General features: G+C 40.3%; 1 protein-coding gene across 1 annotated transcript in view; it reads right to left on the bottom strand.

Moving 5' to 3' along the window:
• Positions 1-282: 282 nt before the first annotated feature.
• Positions 283-17732, bottom strand: part of CCDC80 (coiled-coil domain containing 80) — a 33347-nt gene continuing 15897 nt past the window's right edge. The window contains exons 4-8 of the mRNA XM_057696912.1: positions 12219-12355; positions 10459-10607; positions 4636-4739; positions 2112-2192; positions 283-795 (exon numbers count right to left, since the gene is read on the bottom strand). Coding sequence (XP_057552895.1) covers positions 449-795; positions 2112-2192; positions 4636-4739; positions 10459-10607; positions 12219-12355 — 818 coding nt within the window. The 3' untranslated portion in view covers positions 283-448. The remainder of the gene's footprint in view (positions 796-2111; positions 2193-4635; positions 4740-10458; positions 10608-12218; positions 12356-17732) is intronic.

Genomic DNA, 17732 nt, shown 5'->3' with positions numbered 1-17732 from the left:
TCTGTCTGTTCCATCTGTTCAGATGTTCATGTGAAAACACCTGTGCTGTGATCTTTAATTTTCTTTAACAATCATAGTTTTCACTTAACAATTAATACTTTAAAAACAGTAAAAGAGAGGTATAAATACTTATTCTATAGAATTTTTTATTCTGAACCACGTCCACCACGTTAAGAAAAGGAAAATATCCATTTTCAGTGCCATTATTCAGCACCAGATCCCCTCCAGTTAGAGAAACAATTCTTTTAAACATCTTTATGATTTAAGGCTTCTTGACAACTCATGAGTAGGCAAAAGTTTGCTATTTATTTAATCTTGGAAGAACACTGAAAGAAAAAAGGCAGGGAATGTAGGCAGTGTGGAAGAACTCTCCTTTATGTAGCTGGCCACATGTGGCTTTAAACAGCTACAGGGGAAACTGGCTGGGGCTAAGGTTACATATTTCTGTTCAGTAAGGGTATCCATGGTGGTAACTCTCATGATGACGGTAATCATCCTGGTAACCATCCTGGTATCCTTGATGGTAACTATGGTAACCATAGCCTGCATATTCATCTTCTGGGCAGCGCATCCCCAGTGATTGCTGAATGGCCATTTCCTGTCTCCGGAGTTGCATTGAATCAATTAAATCGTACACAATCACCATGGACCACATTGGGGAAGGATACCAGGATTTCACATTTCCATCTTTTCCAACTAGAAGCATAGAGAAGTACTCTGGGCTCACTTGAAAATAGTTACGTATGTCTTTCACCAAATGGGCTGGTACATCTTCTCGCTCCACAACGGAGCTCCCTAGAATAGGATTAGAAAAGTTGTTACTGGATTAAAGGGACAACACTCAGGAAAGCATCAAAGTGAGAAGAAATCACCGTGAGAATAGAGAAAGGACCCAAGAGTCTGTTCTCTTTAGCACAGAAATCTAAAGAAGTTTGCTGGGTTTTTTCTGCTAGAAATGAAATGTCCCTGCTGTTCTACAACATTATTAGTGTGTCAAACTTTGGGGCACCTAAAGTCTCTTTATAGGAGTGTTACAAAATATGACACCAGTCCCTTCATTTAATTCTGGCAAGATCAACTGCTTTAACATTTGGCACTGACAAAGATTATATTGTTTATATTTCTAAGTTTATTTCCAATTAGCTTAGTTTCTTCTTTGCAATTACAGTTTTCCTTTTGATGCTGTTGTCTTTATAACAAAAATCTTATTTCATTGTCAAAGGTGAAAAATACCAATTATCTAAGAGCTGGATTGATATATTTAAACTATTACAGTGAAAAGAAGAAAGGGAACAGGGAAGGGCTCTGACACTTTCTGGGTGTCTGCCCTTTCCAGCATCGTGCCAGGGATTTATATACATTATATCAGGTAAAGAGCTTGATCTTGGAAGGAAGGACTGGGTTTACTTTCTGAAATCTTTATCGTCACTGGTCATTTGCTTCCAGTTTCTTGAGCCTTTGAGTATATGTCCTCATCTGTTGAAAGGGAATCACTGAGGTATGACCTTTGTGCCTCATAAAACTATGGTGAAATTAAATGAGATAATCTAGATGAAAATGCTTTGTAAACCAATAAAGCCCCATGCAGACAAAAAAGAATTACATAGTTCAATTAAGAAAATGGATGTTTTTTCTGTCATTTATGAATGATTAAAAAAAAAAAACGTTAGTGCTTGTGCTCCCCTTCCCCTTCTACACACATCCTACACACGCACTCACATGCACACACACACACTCTCACACACACTCACTCTCACATTCACACACACTCACTCACACACACTCACACACACTCTCACACACACTCACACACACTCACTCTCACACTCTCACACACACACTCACACACACTCACTCACACACACACACTCACACTCTCACACACACACTCACACACTCACACACACACACTCTCACACACACACACTCTCACACACTCACTCACACACACACACACTCATTCACACACACACTCACACACACTCAGGCAAACACAAGGAGGGAGGATTTAGTGACCTTTCTTCACCTGAGGGGTACACCCACGGCTTACATATAATAATTTAACTGAGCTTATCAGTAGTTCAAACTGTTTTAAAGTAACAACACTTTACCATTAATCGGGAACAGTTCTAAAACTCCCCCTACTTCCTCTCCGACACCTAAAAGCTTCAGAACGGTTATGTGGCGCAGACCTGAGAGAAAAAAACAAAGCCACAGAATCTGTAAGTCTTCTTTCACATTCAAAGACTGGATGTCTGACAATTAAAAATCTCTAAGTTTAAAAAGAATATAAGACATAACCTGATTAGGTAAAGGAATTCTTTTTTTAAAGTTTTCCATTAAAAAATGTATTTAAATACTTATAAAGTCTTGAAAAAATAATTGCAGATTTTAGGATTAACCACAGGGTCACATGTGGCTTGGTTTGGTTTGGTTTTTGCAGATTGAAATACAAGAGTTTGCTCTTAAGCTGTGATTCTCACTCTTTTAAATGAGAAAGCAAAAATGAAGCCATTGGAACGTTAAAATATCTGAGATGACTTAAGCTGATTAGTGCTCTGGGAAAAAGTCATGTCTGATGTTATAACGACTTACATGGATAATTTAATTTCCTCTCAGCGAGAAGACTACAGACCCTAGTCGCTGTGCTTGCTTAAGAAATCATTCTGGCTTCCTCAAACAAAAGTCTGTCAGCTTAAAGGACAGCACTGTCTTAGCACTTTTTTCGAAGACTCAAAGGGGTAGCACTTAGGCAGGCACCGCTTGCTTCCCACCCTCAGCTCAAGTTTCAGGAGTGGAAAGAAGGTCATGCCTTGGCAGCTTGTTGGAATGCTTTTGAAGATGAAGCACATATGAAAAGATTCAGGAGAAAGAACACAAGAGGACAAGGGGGCTGTAGATGCACCCTATTCAGATTTCATGGTTTTAGACCAAATCCGAGCCTAAGCCATGGTAGCAACTGGGAGCGAATGAATATGAATGTTGACAGTGCTCATTGTCCAGGGGAGAAAACGGAGAGCCGCCACGGAGGGCACTTTTGAGGAAGAGCTGAAATCCAGGCAAAACGCTCTTCCGAAAAAATTTTGTGGCCTTCACTCTTCTCCCAGAGAAGTGATGCATGTCTGTTCTACATGTTGTTGAGTCATGTCGTCAAAAGGGAAGGTCATGAATTTAAATATTCTTGGAAAACACAACTCGTTCACATTTCCTGTCTTTTACAAAAGAGTTTGACTTGGGCTCTGTGTGCAGAGATTCAAAATGAAACATCACCGAACGGCTGCTGCAAAGATGTCATTAGAAAATTAGCAAACCATGATTTTATTTATATTCTTATTGTGCTCTAAGAACGTCTGTTTTACCCAGCACTGTCGATGGCTACAAATAATTTAAATTATGCCTAAGAATACCGGCACCATCAAATCTTCCTTACATATGTTGATATAAATTCTTAAAGCGTTAACCTGGATAAGAGGAGTATAAATAAAAATTCACAGACTTTCTAATTGTTCTGTTATGAGCTTGTTTTCTGCCTTCTTTTGAGTTATTATTTCACATCTTAAAACTGAAATGTATTTATAATTTGCAGGTACTGGGTCATAGCAAGGGCCCAGGCTCTGTTAATGTTTTACAGAACTTATATCACCACCTGGCCTTTTATAAATCAAACAGTTTTGTAACTAATAAATGATCTTCTTCCTAATAGAAGTATCAAAGTAATATGGATTCATCTATGTTCCAGTCATGAATTTTTTAATCTGTGGCCCCCTGGCTACTTTCCCCGCATCTAATGACTCTCAAAAGTCTCCCCCTGCAGAGGTGTATCTTGAAATGAAATTTCAGTTGTGATTTCCACTTCTGAAATTGCCATTACCTCTTTGGCTTAACACTGAACGTATTACTAAGTTCTCTGTATTAATATGCATTTCCTTTCTATATGCCCATATTCAAAATGATACTAGTTCTTTCTGACCACTAGGATAATAATGTTTGGTAAAGAAAGTATACATTAGCTTTCAAAACACTGAGTGATTTACTGCAAATAATGATAGTTATAATAAACCGTGTTTCTCTTTGACCTGCTTGTCTTAAAGCATAAGGTTCTGTTTAACAGATCTTGCTGTCTTCCTGGTGCCTAGTTACAGATCAAAATCCTTTCTAAGGGAATGGCAATATAGTATGGTGTGCTTCAATTCATTCATTAATTCCCAAAGCCATTCCTGTTTTACAAAAGATATTTAACCTATGGAGACATACTCAATATTGGTACCTAATTATTACCTAAGTAAATGATAATACCTGAGTTTTATGATCTTGAGACAAGTTTTTAAAAAGCAAACATGAAGACACATACTATAGATCACTTAAAGTAAAGCAGCAGGTATTTTCAAACACTTCAGTGAAGAACCTGAGAGGGCAGAATATTAAGAAAAAAAAAGGAAAAAGAAAAACAGACCCCAGTGAACTAAGACTCCAGTTTGAAAGCAACTTTATCCTCAGTATAACTGAGTAAGTGTCTGGGAATCTACAGTCTGGACTGGGGAATATTTGGATGACCTAAGCTCCTATGTTCCATTTTAGCATTGACCAGGAAGAGAGTGGTATGGGAAAGCAGTGATGACGGGGCTTCCCACTCACCAAAATTGCATGCCTGACCACTGAGGGCAGCGAGCTGCTGTGAATAGGCCCAGTCTTCATCATTAGGGGCCGAGATCACCAGCAGCCGCCTCCTCCATCGGAACCTGGAAAAAAGAAGCAGAAGGCCATGATTACTGCTTCAGACAATAGAGGCCAGTGTGAAAAAGCAGAGGAACCTCAGCTGTCGTTTTTTTCCTACGCCCAGAATAAAAATCAGTGACCCTTACAAATATTTCACAGCTCCTCAAAGACTAATATTAAACTGTATTACCACAATGCTTACATTTTTTGTTTTGTAACTTCAGTGTCTGCCTACTGTGGCTTTTGCATGATGTGTCAGGCATGAGCCTGGTCACCATGCCTGATGAGGTCGCTTAGAGAAAGACAAAGCTATCAGATACAATGAAAACTCGTCGATGTTGTATGTTAAATTGTAACAGAAATAAGAGAATCAGAAAATAGCTGAAGAAAACTCAAGTTCTCCTGGAGTTCCCTAGGGTTTCGGGGTTAGAGGTGGGGGCGGTGTCGGAGCGGTGACTATATGGACAGGAAATAGTATAGAAAAAAAGAACTGAATTTTAAGTAGATGACAGAGACAGGAAGAAGGAAAAATAAGAAAATGTCTCAAAGGGTCAAGGAGGGTTCCCATAAAAACAAAGCTCTATGTACCTTCCTCAGTAGCCAGTGGTTCTCCCAGAGTCAAATGCTAGTTCTAAAATATACCCTATCATCATAGCAAGAACCATCACTTACAGAGTACCCCTATGAAGTAGAATGGGGCTAAACCTAGAGCCATAGGATTTAGAATATATGGCAAACTTGTTTCTGTTCTTATAGTTCTAACACAGTAGGGCAGTGGAAAGGGCTTTTGTCTTGTAGCCAGGAAACTTGGTCTACGTTTTCTCACTCAATTCATCTAAGTCATAGTTTTTCCTTAGCTCTAGAGTCAAAAAGGGCATCTACCTCAAATAGGTGTTATAAGAATTAAACACTAAAATCCATCAATGTAAGTTATCCATGTGATGACATGGATATAGATCATGTCTTCATCTACTGGCTTCTCGATTTAGAACTTTGTCCTACAGATGGATAATTTCCATTTGCCCACTAACAGATCTTGGACATTATCTATCATGATGTCATACGATAATCGATGTAATCCTTACGTTTGCGTATCATTTTATAGCTCACTTTCACCGACACAATATACATTCCCCACTAGAGTTCAGTGAGGGCATGGCTTGTTTTCCCCAGTTTATAGATAGCAAAACAAGGTTTAGAGAAGTGAAGTAACGTGCCTAACTAGTATATCTAAGAGGTGGTACCAAAATACAGATGTCTCTGACTCCTGGTCTAGTGCTTTCCCTAGTCCACCCCCCTCGAGGTGCTGATGTTTGGCTGGCGCAGTGGGGGTCCCTAAGAGGACACGAAGGAGGGAAGGTGTGCATCCCAGGGGCTGCTGAATGCAGGTGTCTCAAATTCCACCTTCCCTGGAGAAGGGGTTTGCTCTCTGCCCTCCGTGCTAGCGACTGTGGGGTGTCACTGCCCTCACAGAGCCGGAAGCCGGTTGATTTTATTCATGGCTTCTCTCCCCGTGCCCCTTCTAGCCTCACAGTGAACGGGAGAGTTTTCAGTCCCAGAGAAAACGGCCTCTTGGGGGAATAGTGGTTTGGGTGAATGAGAGAAAATGATAGTCTGATGAAATACAACCTCTGAATGGGCGCCTGTAGCGAGTCTCGCCAAGAATTGCTTGCTGTGACATTACATTAGCTTCCTCTGCTTGTTTTTCTTCAAAGGGAAAGAAAAACTAAAATCTCCACTGAGGATAGGAAGATGAATGTATTTCCACAAAGGAGAGACGAGGAGAGTCTGAGACTGTCCGAGGTTTCCTGGGAAAGGGAACCGTGACTGCTGTTGGATCACAGATCAGTCTCCTGTACTTTCCCTGCTTCCTTAGGAGGCATGCCAGACCAGCACGCCCCCACCCCACCCCTGCAGCCAGCACCCAAAGCAGGCCAGCCTTCCTGGCCCCACACAGAGCTGCAGGGTATCCTGGAGGGAGCTATTTTGGGTAAGGTCTATTTTGGCTTGTTTACCTGCGTATACCACTGAATGCTGTCGGATTGGAGAAGGAAGGGATCTGAGACTCCCTATCACAGATGCAACCAAGAGAAGGTCATTTCCCCTAAGTGATGATTCTTTATCCCACAGACCTTCCCATTAAGATACAAGGCCCCAGCTCCCAGCACGGAAGGACACGTGATAATGGAACTAACTTCTGAGCGAAGTAACGAGAGATGTGAATGTGGTCCAGATCCTTATTTTGGACACTGTCTTTCGGTCACTTCAGCTTGGCAGTAACTAAAAAGTCTACACGCTGTGCATGTGTTTGCTTCTTTTAACAGCATTCCCAAATTAGTGTGCATTTGCCTACTCTTTGGGGCTTCTGTCTCAGAGAAAGGTAATTATAGCCTAAACCATATGAGTGTCACTAAACACTAGACTGGCTTCAGAGTCTGGTCAGATGAAACCAGGCTGTATAGCCCCACCAACAACTCCGCAAATTTGAAGGAAAATTCCCATTTGGATACTAGTTTATTTACAGAACTATGAAGTAGAAAAAAAATTTTTTTTCAGTTCTCTTTGCCTGGGTTTCAATTCTGAAGGTGTTCATTAAGCTCCTCTTAGTTCTCCTTTGATGACAAAGTTCTCTAAGTAGGCCCTGAATAAATGGCCCTAATACTGCTAATAACCACCATTTATTGATTACTCGCTTTGTGCTAGGTTCTAGGCCATCATTACCTTTAGTATTGCATTTACCTTTCACAACAATCTTATGAATAGATAAACTTATTATGCCCATTTTGCAAATGAAAAAACTAAAGCCCAAAGAGATTAAGCAATTAGCCCAAGGTCACACAGCTAATAAGTGGAGAAACCAGGAATCAACGTCAGGGCTGTCTGCCGCCTTTAAGTAACACACTTTTGTACTTTAATTTTTAAGATCATTGATAATTGTCAGCACAATGATTCCATGAGTATGAGTCACAGATAGCCATAGGACACCTAAGTTATAATCATACACCATTCTGGGTATCCATAAAAGATGTATGTTCCTGAAATAGTAATGAATATAAGAGCTCATAAGGCTCTTATCTTAGAAGGAAAATACATTTACATTACATTGGGCCTATCCAGTTCAAAAGACTTTAGATGCAAAATATGTACAATGTCTTAAAAATCAAAAAAATGCAAATTCAAATCAGTGATCAACTCGAATGGGCACTGCAAGCTTTGTGAGCGAACAAAAGTGAGATAATGTCAGCTTTCCCTTTCAAGTTTTGAAACCCATGACTCTGTGATTATAAAAAAGACCCTCTGCCTGGAAATGGTGAGAATAATCCCTCAGAATGTCTGTAGTTGCAGGTCTCATGGCTGGCCTAAATCCTTGCTTATAAATAATACCAATGACCTGGAAGGTAACTGCTTTAGAGATCAGGTTATGTGAGTTTAATGGGTTGGTTTAGTGGGTATGTATCTTTCAGTTCTGGAAGATTTAGAATTAAGCAGAGGAAGTTTGCAAAGAATCAAAATCATACTAATAATATACATTTCTAAGTAGGATCCTGATTTTCTTTATATAATTTATGTTCTTGTGAAGCTTAAGAGAATTTGGCTTAAAATGATAGCCTTGAAACTCCAAACTAGAATGCGTAATTGAGTATTTGGTTTACATGTATCATCTTAGGTTGAAATCTTAGCATATATAATTATTGGAACATCCAAGAAAACTTTAGATTCACTGTATTTACAAGATTAACTTATTAAACTTATGGACCATTTAAGTACTAAGAAAGGTTTTGTTTATTTCAAGAAATTGAAAGGAATATATTAAACGTAAAACGGCTGTTTGACATAATGACATTGCTTAATTACTGAGTTCACAAATGAGATCAAACATTATTCAAAGCCCTTTAAGAATGATAGTTAAAATTTGCTAGGTTATAAATAGAATGACAAGATTTAAAAGCCTAACTTAAAAGTTTAAGAGAAAATGAAGGTCTTGAATTTGTAGCCTGGATATATTTAACACTAATTGTTATGATCAAAAGTAAACTTCTAAAGAATCTTTTCTGCCTGAGAAAAGGAGAGAGAGGTAAAATTAATAAAAAGAGGGGGAGGGGAAGAAAATACCTCAAGGACAACAAGCTCTTATCTTCGATCTTCTAAATCACTGCCAACTAGAAGGATGACCTTGAACTAGACGTTGGTATTTCAGTGCCCCCAGGACTGGACAAGAAGCCATCTACCCAGTAGAGCCCTAGAGTGTTTTCTCAACCAAGAGAGTGTCCTGAAGACTGACTAAGCCTTAAGTTCTTACAGAGGTTTGCAGCTTTCATCTCCATTACAGGTATTTGCACTGTACTGAAAATTTGGATGAAGGCAGAACTGAAAGCGTTTCTTTCAGTTCTGAAATCCTGAGATATTAGGAGTATCTTTCTTCACTTCAAACTCTGGGCCTCTGGATTCACACTAAAAATAATTCACATTATATTTTCAAAAAGAGTGTTAGATAAAAATGTGGACTTTGGGGACCAGATTATCCTGGGGCCACGTTCTAGAACTGATGCTAGCTCAATGATGAAAGTCATTTAATCTCCATTAACCTGAGTTGTCTTGTATGCAACAGGACAATAGTTACAATATTTAGATCATGGGATTGTTGTGAAGATTAAACTCAGGAGGGAAGATGAATTGCTTGGCATAGACGGTAATCAAGGCAACCTTGGAATGGAAGTAGGGCTACTTGCTCTCCTTATTCTCATGGGTGAGAGATTTTTAAGATAGGGTTAATTGGAAGCATAGGGACAACCTACCTAGAAAATTGTAAACTGAAAACCTGGATGAACAGCAAGTCCTATGCTCTTTACACATCATGATGTTATCTCTTAAGCGACCCAAGCCTCCTGAATCTAGAGAATTCAGATTACCCACTTCCTAATCACAGAATTCTTGATGCTGTAGGTGAAATTTCTGCATCCTTGCACCTCTTAGGCCCAAAGATTTGTAGAACTTTCTTCCAACATGAGGGAAGGGATGGAGAAGGGAAGAAATAGAGTGATTTTATTTACACTCTTTTTTGTGTATGTACCAGAGTTTGCCTACAATGGTTTTCAATAAACCACACTCCGCAAGGAATCTGGGCGAAGAGGATTTCTCCTTTTGATGTCTTAGTGGAGCTTTTGTTGTTCTCTGAGGAAACGGGAGGAAGCAGAAAATCAAGAAGCGTTCCAAATCCTGTTTGAAACTAGAAAGGGCCCAATAAATGTGTAAAATAAAAGTACAGTATACAAAGCCCTCCAAATCGACAGACTGAAAAAATTAACCCTCAAAGAAAGTCAGAATTCTGTATCTGTGAAAAAATAAAGAAAGAAAGAAAGAAAGAAAGAAAAAGAAAGAAAGAAAGAAAGAAAAAGAAAGAAAGAAAGAAAGAAAGAAAGAAAGAAAGAAAGAAAGAAAGAAAGAAAGAAAGAAAGAAAGAAAGAAAGAAAAGAAAGAAAAGGCAGAAAAGAAAGAAAAGACCTATTCAAAGCCAACAAATCAATACTCAAGCTTGGAGCCGACCCCGGCCAGCCTTGCAACCAGAGCCACTTTCAATAGGACAAGACTAAGCCTGTTGGCCAGAGTGCTGTGAAGCAGGGAGATGGCTCACAGGGAGGGTCACTCTGCACACACGTCTGCTCTGTGTTTCTCTGGGGTTTTCATTAGCTCGCTCAGAACACTCTCCTGCCTGCCTCCTTGGGGTCTCCAAAGGTGAGGTACCTGGATAGGAAGTTCTCCAGTGACTGCTTCTTGTCTTCTTTGCAAACAATACCCTCCTTCTTCTGCTTTTCCATGTCTTTGATTCGGGACTGGAAAGTATCGATCAAATCGAACACAGACTTCATTGCTATTGGCACCTCATAATATTGCTGTTGAAGGAAAAATAAAAAGTACACAATGTATAAAGGTGTTTCTTCCCTATGTCCAGAGGATAGAGAGCCTGGGAGAATTCAGGGTGGCTCTGGGGAAATCGGAGCCTGGAGGGCTCTTTGATTTATGAATTCTCTCCTGCAGTAGTATCTCTGCTGATGTTTTGAGGTTCTGAATCCACAAAACAAAAGCCTTTACCTTCCATGAGGATTTCTTAACTTCACTCTTTATTGGGAAGGGTCCATACCTTCCTCACCACATGTATTCTAGGCTCCCTTTCCTACCTCTGGGACTAAGCTGGTTCCTGTTCACAACTGGAGAGAAGGCCAGAAACACTGTACCAAACCCAAGAAACCAAATGGAATACCATGTTAGAGTATCTGACCTGAGCAATAAGGGTACTTTTCCACCAGGAGGAGGCCTGCTCTGTGGTCATCAGGAATCTACATAAACGCTTTGTGATTCCCAGGGACTATTTTATTGAGCAAGCATTACTTAAAATTAGGTCATGTTTGCTTCCGTATTCTCAGAAAAAAAGCTGGGATCTAACTTAAGGATAATGAAATTCAGTTTCCTGCATCAAAGCCGTCTGCATTTAGAACAGCGACCTGAGATGGATTTGAGGGCTGGCTGAGCAGAATCAACATAAGCCAGAGAGAGAAGTCCGGACATGGCTTGAAGCTTGTGCCCTCAATGGGAATTTAGTAAATCATGGAATGTGAAAGCCGGCAGAGACCTTAGGGATCATCTAGTCCAACCTCTCACATTAGAGGTGGCACAACACAAAATGCCGAATGAATTATTAAAGGGATCTCGCTTCAGACCCAGAAAAATACTGTGGGTTGAATCAGCTATTCTAATAGCCCAGGCAGCCTCTTTCCTAAGGATTTTCACGTAAGCATGGGCTCTGGAGTCAACCCGCGTGGGTATGAAGTCCAACACGAACTGGCTGAACTTAGGCAAGTTATTTATCTACCCTGGGTCTCTGTTTGTCCTCTGTGAAACAATGATAATACTTGTTATTTATCTTAGGGGTTTGAGATAAGGATTGTAAACATTTGAGGTGAATGCCTGACATAAAGAAAGCACTCAGTAAAGTTAGGTATTATTATTATTATGACTACCTGGCACAGTTTTTTAGGGTTCAGAAACTTTGTCCCTATCATAGGAAGAAAGTGGGTACAAAACTCTACTGTCTTGCCCATGCTGGATCAGGAGGTAAACTCCAAGGCCCTTCCAAAGTAGGCCTGTGTTAAATCTGGGTTTTCTGAAAACAGAAGCTAAATATTCTTTAATTTTATCACCAGGGCCTGGCACGTCATAGCTATTCAACAAGTATCTGGTGAATGCATGACTTTGATGTTACAAAAGAATTTAGTCTGAGTCAAGTAGCTGGGCCATAGGCGGTTACACAATCCAACATTTTCCATAGACCACATTTCTAGACACAAATTCTACAGGACAACGGGAGCTATTCGGACTATTTCAAAACCTTCCCATTTATGAAATAATTTGTGCTTAGTTATATGTATAATAGACTCATTGACAACAAATTGAGTTGCTGTCTTAAGCAGTGTTGTCACTGCACCATCCAGAACAGGAACCCGTACCTTGACTCTCAGGTCCACGTCTGTGAGCACCATGAAGAAGTCATTGTAGGTCATTCCATACTCCTTCCTCAGCTCGCGGATGAGAGGCTGGTCTACCAAGTCCTCATCATCCACCACACGCATAGGTTTCTCATTATCTTAAGGCAGAAGAAATATGAATGTGGGTGTGACAAAACAGAAGTCAGCGGGAAACCAAAGCGTGGAGGCCCTGAGCCTCCATCCCAAGTTAATTAGAACAGCTTTCGTGAGTTGCACACATTCGACCAACATTTTGTTTGAACACACATTTCCAAAGTGAACACATAAATATAGAAACAAGTGAATAAACTCATTTTGAAAGTCACTCTTCTAAAGATGATCAAACCCCATATCTGCCCACCCTGCTGGTCGTGAATCAGAAGGAGCAGTGTGAGAGGAAAGCTCCTGAGTCATCCCTAGAGGAAGATTGCCAACTCACTCTGGCAATGCGTCATCACCCTAACTCACCAGGGAACCAGACCCAGATTCTTTGGTTAGTTTTCATTTCATTTTAAATTTTATTTGAGTTTTAGCTATTTATCTGTTTAAGTCTAAAATCAGTGTCTGCTCCTCCCTCTTACGAGAGAATCACTTTGGGACTCAGTGACCTATGTCACTGCAATAGAGAAAAATAAAAAGCCTATGTTCACATGTGGTCATGTGGCTCCAAAAAAAGTCAAGCTGTTCATAATATACATCTTGTCAGTGAATAAATACAATATTAAGTAAAATGTTACCGAATTTATGGAAGTTTTTAATGTTAGGTATTTCTTCAAATATCAAGCCCCAAAAGCAAATGATTGTAATTCAGAATCGTTCCTGAAGGTGCCATTGGGTTAATGGGAAGTATGAACATGGCAAATTACTATGTCTGGAGAACATTCTGGAAAGGATAGGACAGCTTTATTTACTTCTTCCCTCCCATACAGGTCACAGTGTTTCCCTCAACCCTATTAAATTTTTTATCTGCAAAATAATCCCCTGTATTTAAAAAAAAATGTACAAAAGTTAGTTAGCAAATATGTGATAACAGATCTATTACAGAAGGGAATCTATCAGTTATTATCAATACTGCTACCCAATGAATAGCACTACAGTAGAAAAAAAACACAATTTTGCAGATACAGAGGTTATACAGCTGAGTACCACAGACTATTACTCTTTTATTGATATGAAGGGGGCAGTTACAATTAAAGTATTACTTTGGTTTATTTGACTAGGATTGTTGAAAGTATGTAGACAAAAAGCTTGATTCTCCCAAGCAGATCATAATGAGAGGAGAAAGAATGCTCTCATTAATAAAATATAAATTAATTTAAAAGAATTGCTAGGTTCATGGTGTTGGTTTTTGTTCGGGATATCTCCTTGAATAAAAACAGCAACTTGTAGAATAAAATGCACAGTATGGAGTTATTCCTGGTTAAAAGGAAATAAAGCAAAAGAAAATGCATCCATATGGGAATATGTATAGGAAAAAGTCCAGAAGAACATACAGCTGATAACAATCCTTGCCTCTGGGGAGTGGGAAGAGGTGAGGTAGAAACTTTCATTGTTTACTCCATGTAAGTCTATATTATTTAAATTTTAACAAGGAGCATATTTTACTTTGTGATTAATAACAATAACAATAATAATAATAATGAAGTTTTCATGATTTATTATTTACAAATTTATTATTACAAATTATTTATTATTACAAATCACTAAAAAGTGATTTGTAAATGTCCTTAACAACTAATGTTCTGATTCTAAGACTTTACAAGCCGGATTTTATCTTGAACCTAGGAATTGCTATTTTTCATCTGCAACATGCATTCATTTCTGTTTTTGTTCATTGAACAAAATATTTGCTGCCAGTGTCCTAAGCTGTGCTGGGTGCTGAATTCAGAGATAAGTAAGCTGGACAGAGTTCAAGTTCCTAATTAGAATCAAAATTAGAACATTAACATCTATCTAACAGACAAAGTCACAAAAACCATTGGATGGCTGAGATGAAGGGAAATTGGAGACTGTAAAGGATTTCAAACACAGTCCCAATTCTCCACTCACCTCTATACGTACACTCTGGCCAGTAGCTGTAGCTCCCTGTTATGGTGGATGGGTGGAACTGTCCTACCTCTTCATTCTGAGCTCATTTATATAATTTGCTTTGGTCAGGGTTAGCCAATGTTCACATAAGTGACAAAAATGGACACTACAAATGGCCTGCACATTTGGGACTCCTGCTACTTCTGCCATTGCCATGAGACTATGTCCATACTAGCCTTGTGGAGGATAAGTCAAGCCAAGTTACTCTGGTCTCATCCCAGCCAGGGCTACCCCAGATCAACTGACAGCCAGTTGACCCCTAACATGTGTGCAAGCCCAGCCAAGTTCAGCAGAACCACCTAGCCAACAGGCAGCTGACTGCAAACACATGGGCAAGCCCAGCCAAGCCAAGCCTAAATCAGCTCAATCTTTCAGACTGGTGACTAAATGAATGTTTAATGTCACATGCCACTGACGTGTGGCATAGCCTTACTGTGGCAATAGATAACAGCTATAGATATTATCTGGCCCAACCGATCACATTACCAAGGATGAAACAGAGATTGTAGTGGACTCTGGCGTGCTGGCCAGATCCTACCTTCAGGACTAAGGCTGCTGTGAATGTTAGCAGCCGAATCCCTCTCTGAAAATTGCTCTCCTTAGAAAAGTGCTGCCTTTCCCCAAATCACACCCTTACAAGGAGACAGCCCACATTCAGTGGTTGCTACAGTCAGGGAGGGAGTAGATATAACAGCTGTCCCCTTTGCCTCAAAGTGAACAACGCTAAAGGGCCAATTGCATTCAAATTCTCTGTCACTTTCTATCCCTCACCCCTCCCCTCACAGGCATTATTCCTGAGAATATTTCCCATTAACCGCTTGTATGCAAATCTCAGAGCGTGCTTCCCAGAGAATCAACCTATCACAGGCAGCACGAAGGGAGCATCTGCTCAAGTTCACATTGCTAGTTAATAAAAGAGTGCGGGTTAAGACTCAGGTAATATGACCTCACTCCCATCCAGCGCTCTCTCTACTTTCACAAAATGCATCACACTCAAGGATAGAGATGACCCAGGACCAAGATTTAACCCCAACTTTATTCTACTAAGATATGGGGAAAAAAAAAAAAAACTCAACTTCATAGCCTGGATTCTCCTTTCAATGAAAATATTTTCTGAAATGATTTGATCAAACTAAAAATGATAAAGGAAATATTTTGCACTCCCAACCTACAGAAAGATCTACAACCCTAGTGAATGTCTGCTCTGAAAGAATCCGCCAAAGGAAAATGATGAAAGCCCTGATGGACACTGGATTCAACTAGGATGGGAGCAACTCTAGAGCAAGACAGAGTCCACCTCTGGCTGAATTCTGAGAAGGGTATGCGTGAGGCCAGCTCCCATCTCCAGCTACTTACTCCTGACACAGGTCTCTGTTACGCTCTGCATTCTGTCTAAAGCAGGTCTAGATGAACAAGAGGTTCTCTTCAATCTGGAAAAGCAACATAAATTTGGCAGCTTCTTATTAAATTTATCCAAGTTCTGCCAGAACTCTCTAGTCCTTGTCAAGGGTGGCAGGGATTAAAAGCAAACATTCTTTAGAACACACCCTGTAAATTGTCCACATGGTCCTGATCCAGCTAAAATGATTCACAGATGCACATCCATTTGGTAAGATGTGGTCATTCCACACAAGCTGCCTCTGGACCCAAGATTTTTGAGGAGGGACAGAAAGGAGGGTGAACTCTGCTGTGTGCTGATGAGGACTGGCCCTAGAAGAGAAACACTTGCCTAGTTTCCCACCCTTTCAGAACTCCAACTCCAAAAGTCAGTGGTCCAATTCAGGTAGCAGTAAATTTCTTCCTGTATTTGTGGTTCCATGTCTGACTATAGACAACAATGACACTGCAGAAAAGTTCAGCTCCAATTACAACTTATTAAACACCAACTGTGTGTGCCAGGCACTGTATCTGAAGCCTCTGTCTGTGACTGCTGCCTCTCTGTGACATTCATGGTTTCTTCTCCTCCTCCTTCTCATCCCTAAGTTCAAGTCATTCCTCCAATGTCCTGGGACCGCTTCAGCTCTGCCATTGCTACAGAATTTCCCAGTTTCCTCTTGCAGTTTTTCAAAGTAGGATTCACTGTCTACCTTCATCACGAACACCTGGAGTGCACGCTAAAATTACAACCCTTGAATCCAGATCTGTCTGGTTCACACCCCATGGGGGGCACTATTCCTCTGCCTTAATCAATTGTCTCAGGGCCAGGTAGCAGGCAATTAAGGGCCACCCTACAGCCCCAGTGCTACCAAAATTGTTCAAAGTAGCCCATCCAGCTGTTCACCCAGCTCACCTTGCTGTACCCATGGAAACCCCAATAAAGGCCATGGTCTAGGCTCTCTCCTCTCACTCTGGCTTCTGCTTCCTGACCAAAACTTGGTGTTCCTCCCATGGCCTTGTGAGGCACGCTGCAGTTTCCTCTCTGGGACCCATGAGTAATAAATGCTATTTTCCTTTGGCATTCTGGTCTTTTGAGTGTCACTGACTGTGCTGCATGACCATAACTTAATAAATTCTGTCCTGGGGTAACGTACAATGTAAATAAAACATACGTATAAGGCATTTAAAATATAGTTATCCTATTCAAGAAGTCAGTACAGGCCAAAAATCTCTTGGTTGTGTTTTGGATAAATCTGGAAACAAAGACTCCAGCAGAGGCTGAATTGCTTTTATCTCAAGACTATTGCCAGGATTGCTGAGCACTCTGTAGTACATGATTTTAGTTAGGATAATCTTGGCCTCCAGCTAATGGGATTTACTTCCTTTTGATTGGAAGCAGATAAATTTAAATGACTTGATCCACTTGTCCTTGACCACTTGCTCCAATTTTATTCCCCTGTGAGTGGGTCATTTGTCTGCCTAGCACCCCATTGTGGGATGAGTGATTGAATTCAATGGATAAGTGAGACTAGCCTGGCCATTCCTGATCAAAAGCTGCTGCTCTCATTTGGTCCCTAAAGGACCAATTTGCCAATTTGTCTTATCTATGAAGAATGTGTCCTGCCAGGTGCTTTTCTGTCCTACAGACTGACTACCAAACCTTAAAAGTTATTTAAAATTTATTTGAGGGACTTCTCTGGTGGCCCAGTGGTTAAGAATTTGTCTTCTGACGCAGGGGACATGGGTTCAATCCCTAGTCTGGGAAGATCCCACATGCCACGGAGCAACTAAGTCCATGCGCCACAACTACTGAGGCTGCACTCTAGAGCCTGAGAGCCACAACTACTGAGCCCATGTGCCACAACTACTGAAGCCCTCATGTGTAGAGCCCGTGCTCCACAACAAGAGAAGCCCCCACTCACAACTAGAGAAAGCCCGAGTGCAGCAATGAAGACCCAACGCAGCCAAAAAATTTTTTTAATAAAATAAAAATAAACTTACTGTAAAAAAAAACATATATTTGAAAAATAA

The sequence above is a fragment of the Hippopotamus amphibius genome, chromosome 10 (genome assembly GCF_030028045.1).
Source record: "Hippopotamus amphibius kiboko isolate mHipAmp2 chromosome 10, mHipAmp2.hap2, whole genome shotgun sequence".
NCBI classification, from domain to species: Eukaryota; Metazoa; Chordata; class Mammalia; order Artiodactyla; family Hippopotamidae; genus Hippopotamus; species Hippopotamus amphibius.
This window is presented reverse-complemented; position numbering and strand designations above follow the sequence as displayed.